The sequence below is a fragment of the Centruroides sculpturatus genome, unplaced genomic scaffold (assembly GCF_000671375.1).
Source record: "Centruroides sculpturatus isolate CEXI.00-Female unplaced genomic scaffold, Cexi_2.0 scaffold165, whole genome shotgun sequence".
Classification (NCBI taxonomy): Eukaryota; Metazoa; Arthropoda; class Arachnida; order Scorpiones; family Buthidae; genus Centruroides; species Centruroides sculpturatus.
Window position 1 is genome coordinate 776,085 of NW_019384429.1, and position 14,616 is coordinate 790,700.

The window sequence follows — 14,616 nt, forward strand, 5'->3', positions numbered from 1 at the left end:
GTATATAAATAAACTTAAAATTGATTGCAGATTTAAACTTTGTTACTTAAATTTCAATAATTAATTTGCTTATTATTCTACTTAAAAAAAATCATCTTTCCTCCAAATTTTATTTACTTACATCCATAGGAGTAAGAGAATTTTTAAATAAATGCTTCAAGAGGGGTGAAAAATCGCCCCTTTTCTAATTGTAGTTTATGTAACAACTCCAGCGTTTAAATCTTCAATTAATTGTGCGAACAAGCACAGTGATATCGATTCTCTCTACCTTTGTTATTCTATCTGCTCCTGCCTTAAAGCATCTTTACTCGGCTTACAATTTTCTAACAAATACACTTTAATCTTTTGTGTGGTTCTGCCTACATACAAAGCTAAACTAATTTTTTCAACAGAATATAGCGGGATGATTTTAATTCCTTTATATTTTATATAAAATTAAATTCTTCTTAATTGTATTTCTGTTTTCGTAAATTTTTATTTATTTAAATCACGTTTGCCTGCATTTTTTTGGATATAAATGAGGTTGAATAGTCTAATGTGATCACAGAATACTGGGCTCTCTCAACCGGTGGATCGCGAACTAAACCTGATGATTCTCTAAGAAAGAATTAATTAGAAAATATAAGCTTTTTTTAAACAGAAAATGGAGGAATACTTTACGTTGCAATGAGACATTCGATGTTTGAAATATTTTCGTATTATTCAGTTTATATAATTAGAATAACCTAAAGAATTTTTAAAAATTTTAAACCTGAAATTTCTGAAGATCCCAATAGGACCTTCAGAAGTATCCATTTTTAAACGAACAATTTCTTTTAATTGCATCTTTCTTACGCATTTTATTCTTTAGGAATATTCAAATTCTTTGAATGGAAATCGAATTTCATTTTATCTGAAAACCTTTTTGACAACCTTTTTCTTCTTCAGAAAGTTCTTGACATTGAAGAACAACTTTTATACTTAAATTCAATAAAGTCTAAAGCTATCTTGTTAACTTCTCTATACTCTATAACACTTTACATTCTTCAACTTGAATAAAATAATGAGTTTAGCATTTAAAAAAAAAAAAAACACTAACTTAATTTAAAATAAAACACCCTTGGGTTTACATAAAGCAATAATGCGATACACCTTCCATTCTGCTTTACTATTGTAGCACGTAAAAAAAACTACTACGTTAACAATCTAATCATCTAAAAGAAATGTTAAATTAGTTTCTTAAGTGTTCTTTGAATGGAAATCTATACAAAGTAGCGACCCTAAAATTATTTAGAATTGATTTTCCATTCTTTTCTTTGATGTAAATCTTATTCTTTTATGGGTTTCACGTGTCAAACTGATGAATTCACAGTCCTAATGACGTTACAAATTGAATTTATCGCTTTGAAAATTGAAAAATTAAATAAAAAAACTATATTTTTTAATGATCGTTTTTAGTGATAAACACAAAGAAATCGAGCGTAATCGATAGATTTTTATGCAAATGAGCGATCCGATTGGACTCGTGGTGAAGACCATCGCGTTGCAGAATATTGATTTGAGAGTTACAAGAGCGAATTCGAAGCAGAGATTAGTACGAATCGATCAAGTTGGCTCCAACAAATTAAATCTTTCACGAATCTATCGATCATTTTTGCATATTTTTATATAGAATATCAATATAGAGCGTGCGTGCAATAAGCGTGACTTAACGGAAATCGATGTGGATTTACAAGTATGATCCAATAAATGGACTGTTCTGATTAATTCCTTAATTAAACATGAAATTGTATGAGAAATTTTTATAGTTTAATCGATTCTGAACATAATTGGGTTATTGAAAATGAGCTAAATCAAGCTGTACAGTAACGCAAGTGTAATTGAAAAGTCTAGCAAAGTAACGTTATGTGCTCTTCCAAACAGTAAAGTTGGGTCGAAATGCTAGTCCATGTTTAAATCTAGAGATTTATATATGTAATCATAATATCTGAAGTTCCGTACAAAATCTAATACTAAAATTAAAGTACCCATAATTAATGTAATAATTCATTCAATAAAGCAATATGTTTAACAGGAATCTATGTTACAGTATTAATAGTTTATTACTGTTGGCATGCATACAATGATTGCAAATTACTTCACAGATTTACACTGTAGTTGGATCACAGCATTGTTCTCAAGTTCCTGAATCAATTTCTCAGCAGCAGAAACTTCGGGAGCAACTTTCAATGAATTTGCATATCACCTCTTTCCTAGAATTTAGTTTAAAGCCCATCTCTCCAGCATCCTTGATCAGTTTATAGGTTAACACAACAATGTGAAGTTCATGATTCTCACTTATTTAAATGGCAAACTCAATTTTTAAGATTCTATTACTAGTTAAATCAAGATTATAATTGTTTCTAAACATATTGCTTGATCCTATGTTGCACAATTATATCTTTTTACCACCAGTGTTTAACAATTTTATCTATATGGCCATTAGTGGGCTTCTCAAATAAATTGAGTTCTAGTAAAATGAATAAATTGCCTTGAACTTGTTCTTCTGAGGTAGAAGAATGGCAGCATCTGCTTCATCTATAAATATTTATTATAATTTTTCAGATTATTTGATAATGCAGTAGTGAAATGATCCTCTCACCTACTTGCATATAATTCCAATACAGATTGGCTGCAAATTTTCTAGCACACTTAGTTCCAAAATTAAGTTACGTCACAGAACCCATAATCCTGGACCACTAATTACATCTCTTCTGTTTTAAAGAATTATGAACCGACAGGAACTTGAATTAAGCATGTATTAAATGTGGACTGGGGTTCATGCTGATAGTTCTGGTGTGTCTTTCCTACTCTGGTCCTAAGTATGGTATTCAGTACTATACTTTTTTGTAATACAGAGTTTATTGGAAATTAATGGATCACTTGACATTTTTTGAGTTAACCTCAGGTTTACATTGGTCATATCGCCTATTCCATGATGATAAACATATCACAAATTATTAGAGAATGCCTAAATTGTACTACAAGATATCCTACTGGCAATTTATGAAGGATTTTTCTAGCATGTTGAACTCAAAATATTAGCTCAGTGTATGATTTAACGCATAAAATTTCTGCATCTACTGACACTTTAAACTTGAGATTGTAAAACGTGTCAAATTATACAGTGCGCCAACTCATATTACTGCTAAATATGCAATAGTTTGATATAATGTATATGTTTACCAGAAAAATATCTTAGGCAGTTATGCAGAGGTATGCTGAACGATACCCTAATTAACATGCCATAAAAACTTACTTGTATGCAGCAAGTATTTTTCTTTTATAGATTGCAATGTTGATAGGTTATTGTGTTGCACAGCTCATTAAAACTAAGTCATTGCCCTGATACAAAAAACTTGGCTACCATTTAGACATAATGTGTCATCAGAAATGAGGCAATAATTTTTTTTAATAAAACAAAGCATTATCACCAATGTAAACAATAATATTCAATGCAGACTCAAAATTAAATAATTTAGATTTCCACGTCTAAGGTTACTTAAGTTGTGCACATACCGAGGAAACAAGGGGAAAAAATTCCATTTTTCATTACAGAATAATGATTTTTATGCCTGCATACATCACATACAGCATATTATAATATTGATTATAATGATATTTAATCACTTCTGATTGCTTTAACCGAAACAGTATGCAAATCCGTAGAGAATATAGTTTATAGTCCGCTTTGTATGCACACTATCAACACTAAACTGCACACTTCTTAGGTTTTATATGTATTATACAGGCATACCTTACAACGTCTCCCCAGTTATGTCTTCCTAGTAGGAGATCTCTTAATGTCAAGTTACATTTCGAATACTTTTAGAATCTCATGCAGAATTCTATAAGCATACCTGGTATCAACAAATATGATGTTTACGATATGGCATGCACACTGTACATATTACCATATAAAAATCAACTATTTGCTAACAAACATTGTTTGGTAATCAGGAAACAATGTATTAAATATTTTACAGTCTAACATGATAGTAAAAATGCTTAATTATAAATAAAAATCCATATTTTAGTTACATTACTTGAGGATAATTTTCAATTGACATAACCATTTCCCATTTAAAATAATGGAAAATATGCTTTAGTTAGTATCTTCTTGCAGGAAGTCCAATTTTCAGGAACATATATACATATTAGATATAGAACATATATAGATGTTAAGCAGCGAATTCTTATACTTTATAAAAATTAGTGTGTAATTATTAATGCATGCTTGAAAACGAGAAAGAGAAACTTCTCTAGATTAGATTTTATCAAAAAAAATCATCACTGTATCCAGATAAACTGTGCCATTATCTCAGATCATTGAAGTAAGTATATCTTACTCTGTGCTTGCATGTAGATATTAAACACCTATGAAGAAGCAACCGATTTGTGTGTGCTAAAATAATCTGTAAAATAAATACGTAAAAAATATTTCCATAATTTCATGGACGTTTTTATTGTTATAACTCAGGCACCTTTCATTCCCAACCGCTTACAAACCATGGACTATTGTTTACTAAACATCCAATTTTCTTGTTTACTCAGACTGGATGGCTAATTTACAAACAATAGGAGATAAATACAAATATTCATCTAGAAGGCAATTTAAAATTTTCTGCCCAGCTGCAATACACCTAAGAAATCTAATAATTGTAAATATGACTGCCCACATTTTTATCCAATTATATAATATGAAATATACATGAATGTATGTTATATGTATATATAATATACTTTTTTTAAGATCTCCTTAATTACCCCATCCAATTACAATGTTTCATTTAAGAGAAATAATACACATTTGAAAATGATACTACGGGGCAGAAGTCTGCCCGATTTCTCGACAGTAAATTTAGAAAATGGAAGCGAAAAATCGGTCAAAGAGAACGTTTGATCTACTCGTGCACGCACTATATTTTAGATTAAGGAATGACCTAATTATAATTTCTGAAATGCCGCCTAAGTCTCCCACAAACATCAAACGGCGATTCCCCTTAAAGTTAGCTATAGAGTTCTTGGCAAACTTAAAGAATTCACTTCCGAAAGTATCCTGAGCACAACAATAATATATTCTTANAAAAAAAAGAAACTGTTATAAGATTATTTTGTATGATTATCTATTTATGCCATCAAATAAATTATCAGAAGCTGTAAAATGTAATATAAGACAGCAGTGATGTGTACTAAAAGATATGCATAATAAAAAAAAATACTTTAGCAATATTTCATAATGAATGACCGGTTAAAATATTTTGCTTAAACTGACAACAGTGAAACACATGGAGAAAAGTCAATACTAACTTAGTATTAAAATAATAAAGACAGGATTTCAAATTTATAATATTTTTAACTATACAATTAATTATTATTCATAACTTAACATTTGAGAATTATACTATTTAGGAATGGCAGAAAACAATTGTCTTTGGGCAAGAAAAGTTCATCTACACAGAGCTACAATCGAAAGAGCAAAACAGATATATAACGGTATGGTAATTTTATTGAAATGTTTAATCTAAACGATTGTCGACCAATTTGTTTTCAAATTAAAATTAAATTTATACATTAAATTACTTCTGTTTTAGAAATGTACGGAAACGAGGACGGAACAATACCCGCCACGTTTCAGATTCTTTACATGATCGGTTGGAAACCACACGAATCACAGGTAAAATAAAGATAATATATATATATATATATATGTAGTCAATTTATAAATGTATCATTTTGTCACAATTCTAGGCTAAGCCGGCGAGAAGAGGTTCGGGAACGTTTTCTTTCAAGGATTTGCATAAATTGGAAACCGTTGTCAAAAAATCGGGCGATATTGACTTCCCTTCCAAAGAATCTTAACGTAGATAAAATTGTAAAAAATGTTTATGTAGGTAAGATTTTAAAACAGTTTATAATACATTGTTATATGGAAATCGCAGTGTTATAATTTTGAATACATTCTGTTGTCATATATAATCAGAAATGATTTTATTCATTCCCTATTCTTAATTCTGTAAATGGATAAAATCAATTGCAATGCATCAAAATTAATCTTCAGGAACTACAAACAGGTAGAAAAGCACAAGCGATTTTCACATTTGTATCATTATTATTATTACAGACATAATACAGCCAATTATTGTATTTAATCGGCAGCTGAATGAAGAAAAACAGAATAAAGGCTGTATGTTACATTTAGGTTCTTGTGCTAATTTTGTTATAACAGTGATGATTAATATTGGGGTAAAGTGGAGTGGTAATCTCGGGTGCAAACTGTCTCCTAAAGTATGCCAAATGTAAAGATGAATTTGCTGAGCAGTACATATTGTACATTAACCAGAGGAAATAGATTATTAGTCAGGCGGTCGCTTCTCTGAATATTTCCTTGTGAATTCTTCAGCGTTTTTCACAAATTTCTTTCTATCCTTCGAATATTCTTCAGCTAGGTCAGCCCGAAGGGGGTGTTCCGGTTCAGGATCGTTGATGAGGGCCACGAGTGCCTGAATGACTGTATTAAAAAAACAAAAGTTAAGAAAAAATACACAAGAAATGCAATCTGTATAATTATTATAACATAAAAAGTTAATAACTAATTTTACAATTGCTAATGCGGAATGACTAAAATTTGCATTGGTAACAAATATGCAGTCTAATTTATCAACAAGACACTTGTTTCTGTACAATAACTTGGTTGCTGAACGAGTTACTCAGCAACAGCTGGCAGCAGATTAGAGAGACAAAGATGGTCAACTCCTTATACTTCCTATGTTAAAAAAAGTCAATGGTCTAACCAAACAACAACAGGACTACTGATTCACAAGTTAGTTGTGATCACTTCATGTTATTAGATGTCATGATACAAATCATCAATGATGTTGCTATTTAAATTACATTTTAATGCATATGCAGGAGAGATACTACTGTACTTCTGTTTTTGGTACATGCAGCAATTGAATTTAAATCAAATTAATTAATAAAAACTACATTAATTAACATTCATGTAATATAAATGGCATCCAAAATTTCATATTTAAAGATGCTTAAGATGAGTTAAATAAAAATTTATTAATATAATATTACATTGCATTTGTAGGCATTTTTTTTTTTACACGAAATACAGTTAAAAAGATAAAAAAAAAAAAAGCTTTATTTTGTGGACCAGGAATGGATTAATCCATTTTATGTTGTTTATGAGTAAATTTGTTTCGCTTTTAGAAAAATTGGTTTTCAAACAACTTTTAGGAAGGAATTATGTTCAAGAACCGAGGCTTGACTGTATTAATTTGCTTGCAACATACTTGAAGTAGAAGGCATTTTTTTATTTCAATTACATACTGGCTGAATTATTACTAATTAATAAGAAATCTTCAAGTTATACATTTTTACGATAATTAAATTGTTTTAATATGTCCTGTTGTTGTGCCAGATCACATTTTTTGAAAGAACTTTGTTCCTGAAAGAGCCACAATTTAGAAGTTTGACTGTATGAAGTTCTAAGATATAATTCTATAAATTTATATGTTATATTCACAGTTATCATTAATCATCATTTAGAGGATTTATTTTAAAAAAAATCCTTTCTTTTGAAAATTTGGGTGTGTTATTTTCTTATTATGATAAAAAATATTTAGATAAACAACTGTTTTAATGTTTCATTACAAGACAAATATTCATTATAACTAAATTTTATAGTTAATAAATTCAACCAAAAGTATGAGTAGATAAGAACCAAACTATACATTGAAACTTGCAGATTTTACCATGAGAATAGTTTATAATACATTGTCTACATTATAAATATCTAACTCATTATCAGATATTTTCCAGATATCTGAAAAAAATTTGTTTTAAATAAATATGAAAATAGAGAACAAGTTGTATTCTGGCTCCTAGACAAGTCTCTAATTCATGTTTATTACTACTTTTAATTAGAAATTACAACAAGAAAATCAGGAAAAATTCCAGAAGTTATGCAGAATCATAAATAATAATGGGTTAGAAATCTGTATTATCTATGGCAATACAGATTTCTATACCCACTTTTTTTTTTTAATCATCATCCATCATTACCCTCCAACTTACATGAGATGTGAAAATGAAGTCAATATCAGAAATTTAATTATAAAATTAGCATCATTTTCATAATAAATTATGAAATTTTCAACTCTCAAGCTTTGGATACAATAAAAAGAATTATTATTCACAACCATTTTTAAAAGCTTGTTATTTATGTTAAATGAACATATACAGAAATAAATTCATTTAATGTAAATAACATGTTTCTAAAAACAATTCTTCACAGAAACTAGAATCACTGATGTCAGATAAAGTTATCCTTTTCAACCAATAACATGTTATTCAAATGTAAAGACTTGGATAGTAATTGTACAACATTATCAATGAAATCCAGAAATGTGTTGTAATAAAAAGTGAATATTCACAAAGTATAAAATCTTACTTACAAAGGTGCTCTACATCATAACACAGGACTGGATCACATCAAGAGAGATTTAATACAAATGTCAAGAAGACAAAAATTATCTTAACTAATTTTTTTAAATGATCAATTCACACACTCCATTTTATTTATGCAAATGAAACTATTCCAGTCAATAGAAAGTGTGTCAAATTTTTAGAAAATTTATATTCAATCTATCTCATCAATCAATCAATCTAATATTACTTTTACTTATTAATCAAGGCATCCAAGACATGTATGAAAGCAACAAAATCTAACTAGTAAGAAGAATGTTCAAAAAAGGCTAAGACAAAAACTTATCAGATAGCATTAAAGCAGTACACGTGTGGCAGATCTGGCAGTCATGTTTACAATGCCAAAGTTGACAGTGTGCAACTAATAAATGCAGTTTTCATTTTATATATTATTTACATATTTTATTTACTGTTTTCGTGCTTTAAGGTATGGTAAATCTCATAAGTTTCATAGATGATTTGACTTTGGTATGATGTGGTTAGTCCTGATTAATAAATAAATTAATATCATTTTTGTTTTTTTTCTTATTTTTGTGATTACTGTAAATGATTTACAGTGATTTAATCTACAATGATTTACAATTTGAAAATTTCAAAACAACTTTTAAACAATTTTTAAAAACATTTTTTAAATTTTCAATTGATTTGATTTCAATTTTAATTAATTAATTTTGATTTTATTTTCTGTTTCTGTGTAAAGTGACTACCTAATATACTTTAATTTGCTGATATGTCCAGGGTTTTAACATTTTTTAAGGTGAAAAGATGATAAAAATACATTGGGAACCTGTCTTAGACTGTAAATAAATTATATTACTTTAATTTTGTGGCTAATTCATTCAGCTCAATTTTTATTACTTGTAGCTAAAGTATTATACTGATCATCATATCAATATTTAAACAGCCAAAATCATAACTTCTAGATTCTTTGGCTACAAATAAGCTAATATTTACTATGTAATTTAGTCAAAAGGTAAGCAAGTTAAGCTATCATTGTGTGCTACTATTTATAATTAGATTTTAAATATTTAATTAAAAATTTTTCAAAAGCAAAGACAACCCAGAGTGGGATTTCAACTTACAAAGAAACAAAGATTTTCCTTTAAAAGTTGAAGCTGCTATTTTTGCACAACAATAATATTTCCCTCAAAAAGTTCCTAATGATGTCTTTATCTGCTGTTGTAAAGAACGTCAACAAAAGAGAACATTTTGAGTCAAAAGACAAAATGAACTTGTGATGCCAAAATAAGCAAATTTTTATAAACATTTCTGAATTGGAAAAAGTGTATTGAAACCTGGTGAGATTTTGAAAAATATTAAATGAATTTCTTTATATACTAACAAGTTTTGATTTTTTGACCCAGTCTTTAAAGTTTCTGAATACAACTTATATATATAAAAGCAAAAGTTTGCTTTAATGGAATTTAAGAACAAAACAGAATATAAAAGCACAAATTTCAGCAATTTTTTGGTGTTAAGTTGATCATTATAAGGCTTAAAGCATTATCCATAAGCTTTTAGAACTTCTGCTTTTAAACTTCACTAGAGCAAATATTCTCTCTAGTTTCTTAAATTTGTGAAGTGTTATGTAGCACTCTGGTTTATACGATATCATAAAATATATGATATACATTTCATCACAATGCATGTTAAAAGTTTCCTTGATGTTTGTGTAATTATTAATTTTAAAAATCAATTGTTACCTTGATCGGTTCTAGTAGCAGGTTTCCAATTTTCAGCACTAATTATGGGTAGACAAACCTGCCCCTTCTCATCGATATTTGGATGGTAAATTTTGGTCCGAAATGTTATCTTTGGTGGTTTAAATGGATATTCAGCAGGGAAATTTATTTCTATCCTGAATGCACCTCTGTTATATGGAGGATTATCCTAATTAAAGGGGAAAAAAAAGAGTAATCTTTAATAATAAGTTGAATAAATAAATAAATATAAATATACATAGTGAATGGCTTACATAAAAGACTATACAATAAAAAGTTTTATTTCCTGAGGTGTGAGAAAGGACATAACACGACTTTTTATTGTATAGTCTTTAATATCATTATATATATTTTTTGTGAATTTACAATCATTATCCTGACAATTTCATCAAATAATAAGCCATTGTTTGATTATTAATGTTTGAAACAATTTTATTTACACTTAAAACATTAATGAAAAAATATAATTATTTATAGAAATAAATGAGCACTTGGCTGAGAAATTCAATTATTAATTTTTACATGAAACTTTACATTTAGAAATATTAACAGTTCAAGGAAAATGAACTGTTATTAAAATAAAGATGCAAATTCTTCAATTCCTTCTTGTTGAATCCACATCGTAAAGTTGCTTATCAATGATGACATCAAGTCATTGAATAGGAAAGGAGATTTAAAAAAGGCTGATAAAGCCAAACTGTACATAATTAAACAAAATAACTTGAATATTCAAGCTATATAGATATTAGAAAGTCAGGAGAGAAATACCAAACAAGAAATTTGGCTACTGTTTTAATGATATTTAGAAGAACAATTATAGAAAGAAATCTCAGCATATGTAACAGTATAAAGGTTTACATTAAAATTTGGTTGCTTTAACTGTTATTCACATGCATTATTATTAGCTATGTTGATCTTCTTTACACATTAATGAAGTAGAATTTAAATTTATGCACATTGAACAAGTACACTACTAATTGTATCATCAAAGCATTCTAACTTTTGAATTTTCTTCATTTAATTGTCGTCGTCATAAATAAATAAAACTGTTTAGAACAATCTGGTACTCTGATTCAAATCAATGGTATAATCTTTACATAAGTCAGTGTTGTTAACTTAATGTAAACATAGTAAAATGAATATATATCTAAATATAAATGATAAACATGTAAGAAATTTGGTAACTAGAGTGACCAATGAGAAGAAAAAGTCATATCCAGATAATCCCACAAAATGTTAATGTTTACTGTCCTAAAATATTTTATTTACTGTATATATTAAGATCAATAATTATATTAAAATGTAAAATAAAAACCCACAATATTTTTTTTTAATTTTGAAGTTTGGAAAACTCAAACTGTGAAACAACAAAAATCTCTTTACAAACAGTATGTTCTAGGAATACACTAAACAGTGACAATATCAAATTTCCTTTCTGCATAACCAAGTAATCTAAAAAGGAAGAATTACGTAATTTAACTTCCGATAGATTATTTTTCATTTTTTAAATCTCATAAAGTTTTGTATAACTGTTTTTTGAAGTAGACAAAAGGTGATAATTACTTTTATAACTATTGAATTAAACAATTTGAATTTTGTATTCCAAATGTCATGCTTGAAAACATAAGGCTGAGCACAAACTAGTCAATATCACAGCAAACTACTCATTTGATGCATCATCAAACTAAATTTGTGCAAATGCTGCTGTTTTGATCAGTCCATAACTTACCCTTCAACAACACTTCAATCCAACATGTTGAAATTTTCTGTGGCAGTCATGAGGCATTTATACACAGTGAAATATTTATGGTCACTGTTTTAGCTACAACTTCTCTAAGCTGAGATTTTGAGTTGAAAAGTTTTTGACTGATCATCCATCATACATACAAAATTGTAATATTTATTTCATTAAATTATTGAAACTATAAAACATATATAATCGCTAAAGATATTTTATAACCACTTATTTTTTTTCCAATTGAAAAATAAAACAACACTAGAAGCAGCAGTACAAAACTATAAGCAACATCCTAAGAACTGATTTTAATTTCTTAAACTTGTGTTCATAGAGGTATAAAGGAAATGTTCATTTGTTCTTTAGAACTACATCTCTAATGATATCATTAGTTGCAACATTGTAAGATCACTGAAGAAAAATAGTCAAGTGACTATAGAAATCTTATCTGATGTCATTTTAAAATTATGAAATTTACAAGTTTGTGCTTAGCCTAATAGTGAGCCATCATATTTGGGACTTCTTATATGTTGATAGAGGTTGGACCACTTGATTTTTGAGGTCTCAAGTATACTCAAATTATATTTGAGTTTGTGGATTTATATTGTTTGATCAAATATTACAACACTAATAGAAATTTCAGTTTAAACTTCCATCCTACAATGTTTAGTTTTTATGAATCACTTAACAATGTGATATCTTTCTGGATAATGTAATCGAAAGCTTTAAAAGTAACTTGCAGAGAAAGACCCAAATTTTAACATATTTAATAAGAAAAATATTGAAAATGAATATACAATTATTTTTATTGAACTTTTTCATTGTTTTTTACAATAATATTTGTCCAAAATAGCAGTTAATCCTAGAACACTATTAAATATACATAAATATAGGGTTCCTACTCATTTTGTTTTAAATTCCATGATTCCCTGACCATCTTTGTTCAAATTCCCTTACCCTCACATCTCTTACAGCAGTGGTTGGAGACAGGTTGATTGTAGGAGGCAAGGCAGTCAATCACAAGCAGACAAAAAAAAAGAAAAAAAATAATAAAACAAGAATTTTACATTGTGTTAGACTTGGAGAAACTGAGTTGTGGAAATGCAATCTCAAAGATACACAATCCAAGCACTTTTTATGTTTAAAGAATGAAATAGAAAAAAATGTCCAGTCATACTCTGAGATGGAGAAACATTTCAGAATAATTGTAGACTAACAGCAGGACTTCAGTAGGAGATTCTTGAAATTTAAAAAACATTGAACAAATCTGTCAGTTTGTGTCATTTCCGTTTTCAAGTTTAGATGTAACTGTAGCATCATCAGTGGCAATGGAAAAGAAATTTAAGAGGACACTGCAGTAGAGCTTTAAATAATAAATTTTAACAATGATTTGAGTATCAAAAGTCTTGCAGATGGGCAAGAAGTTTGGCCATTGATTGCTAGAGAAAAATACTCTTCTTTAGTCAGAGTAGCACAAAAATCAAATCACTGTTTTCCTCCACATATCTTTGTGAATCCTTACTTTCAAATATGAATTTCATAAAGAACAAATATAGAAAAAGACTTGACAGATGAACATCTCAATAGATGTTAAATAATATGAAAATTTTCTTGCCAAATCTGAAATTTTTCTTATAATTAATTACTAAATAATTTGTCATTAAAAGGAAGCATTAGGTGCAATCTCTTATTTTAGTAATTAATTATATGTATGATTTAATTTAAATTTTCCAAACTAAATAATAATAATTATTAATTGGTTCATAAATTATGGTTTTATTTTGTGTGCAATGATTTTTGGGGAAATTTTGTGTATGTTCGATAGAAATTTTGGGCTCTGAAAATATTATGCACACCTTTTTGTAAGTTGCATTGCCCCAATTACTTCTTTCTGCCTACACACAGCTACACTTGATCAACCATACTGTCAGCAAAAAAATTAACAAGGCAGCTAGAGAGAAATTCTGACTTTCCATGACTTTCTGAACACTGATGAAAATCCCTGACTTTCCAGATGGGTAGGAACCCTATGAATACCTTAATAAAGTATAAAATGCTTTGATGATATTTAGCAATTAAAACCATTCCCATAAAAGCTGTAGACTTATAAATTAAGGACTAAATGTTATTTCTTTATGAACAATATGAATCAATCACTATTATGATGTCCAATCTTTTACAAGCAATTAAGAGTAATGTTCTATAAAAATTAAAATAATAGATATTTAGTCTGAAATGTTATAATCATTAAATTGGCTACATACATACATTTGTTGAAATACTACACACAGCTTTAATTTTGAAATCCATTAATTAATCAAAGTGAGATGTGAATTTATTTGAATGATTAATTCTGATGATAAAGTTTAGAATTTCATATTACTCAAAATATCATCAACATATTTATAAAATTTATTTCAATTAATAATGCATGATTTTTATTTACAGATGTAACCTATGTATTAATTCTAAGATTTTCAGATTGAAATCTCCATAAATTGTATATTAGTTATTTACACATGATTATGTTTCTCTTGATCTGTATGTGTACAATATATTCACATTAATGACTTTATTACAGCTTAATATTAAACATAAAAATGGCTCATATTTTGATTTTAAGTGTTCAAAATGTTAATGAAAAGC

The 14,616-nt window shown here is 28.1% G+C and overlaps 2 protein-coding genes across 2 annotated transcripts in view; one reads left to right on the forward strand and one right to left on the reverse strand.

Annotated features, from left to right (window-relative positions):
- The first annotated feature begins 5,405 nt into the window (after nucleotides 1-5,405).
- LOC111619673 (arginine-hydroxylase NDUFAF5, mitochondrial-like) lies at nucleotides 5,406-6,017 on the forward strand. Its single transcript, XM_023361436.1, has 3 exons — nucleotides 5,406-5,514; nucleotides 5,613-5,695; nucleotides 5,770-6,017. Exons 1-3 carry the CDS (start codon nucleotides 5,433-5,435, stop codon nucleotides 5,878-5,880), a joined length of 276 nt encoding a protein of 91 aa, XP_023217204.1. The 5' UTR covers nucleotides 5,406-5,432; the 3' UTR covers nucleotides 5,881-6,017.
- Nucleotides 6,018-6,152: 135 nt separating this feature from the next.
- LOC111619689 (ubiquitin-conjugating enzyme E2 L3) overlaps nucleotides 6,153-14,616 on the reverse strand; it is a 31,394-nt gene continuing 22,930 nt past the window's right edge. The window contains exons 3-4 of the mRNA XM_023361459.1: nucleotides 10,218-10,404; nucleotides 6,153-6,529 (exon numbers count right to left, since the gene is read on the reverse strand). Coding sequence (XP_023217227.1) covers nucleotides 6,375-6,529; nucleotides 10,218-10,404 — 342 coding nt within the window. The 3' untranslated portion in view covers nucleotides 6,153-6,374. The remainder of the gene's footprint in view (nucleotides 6,530-10,217; nucleotides 10,405-14,616) is intronic.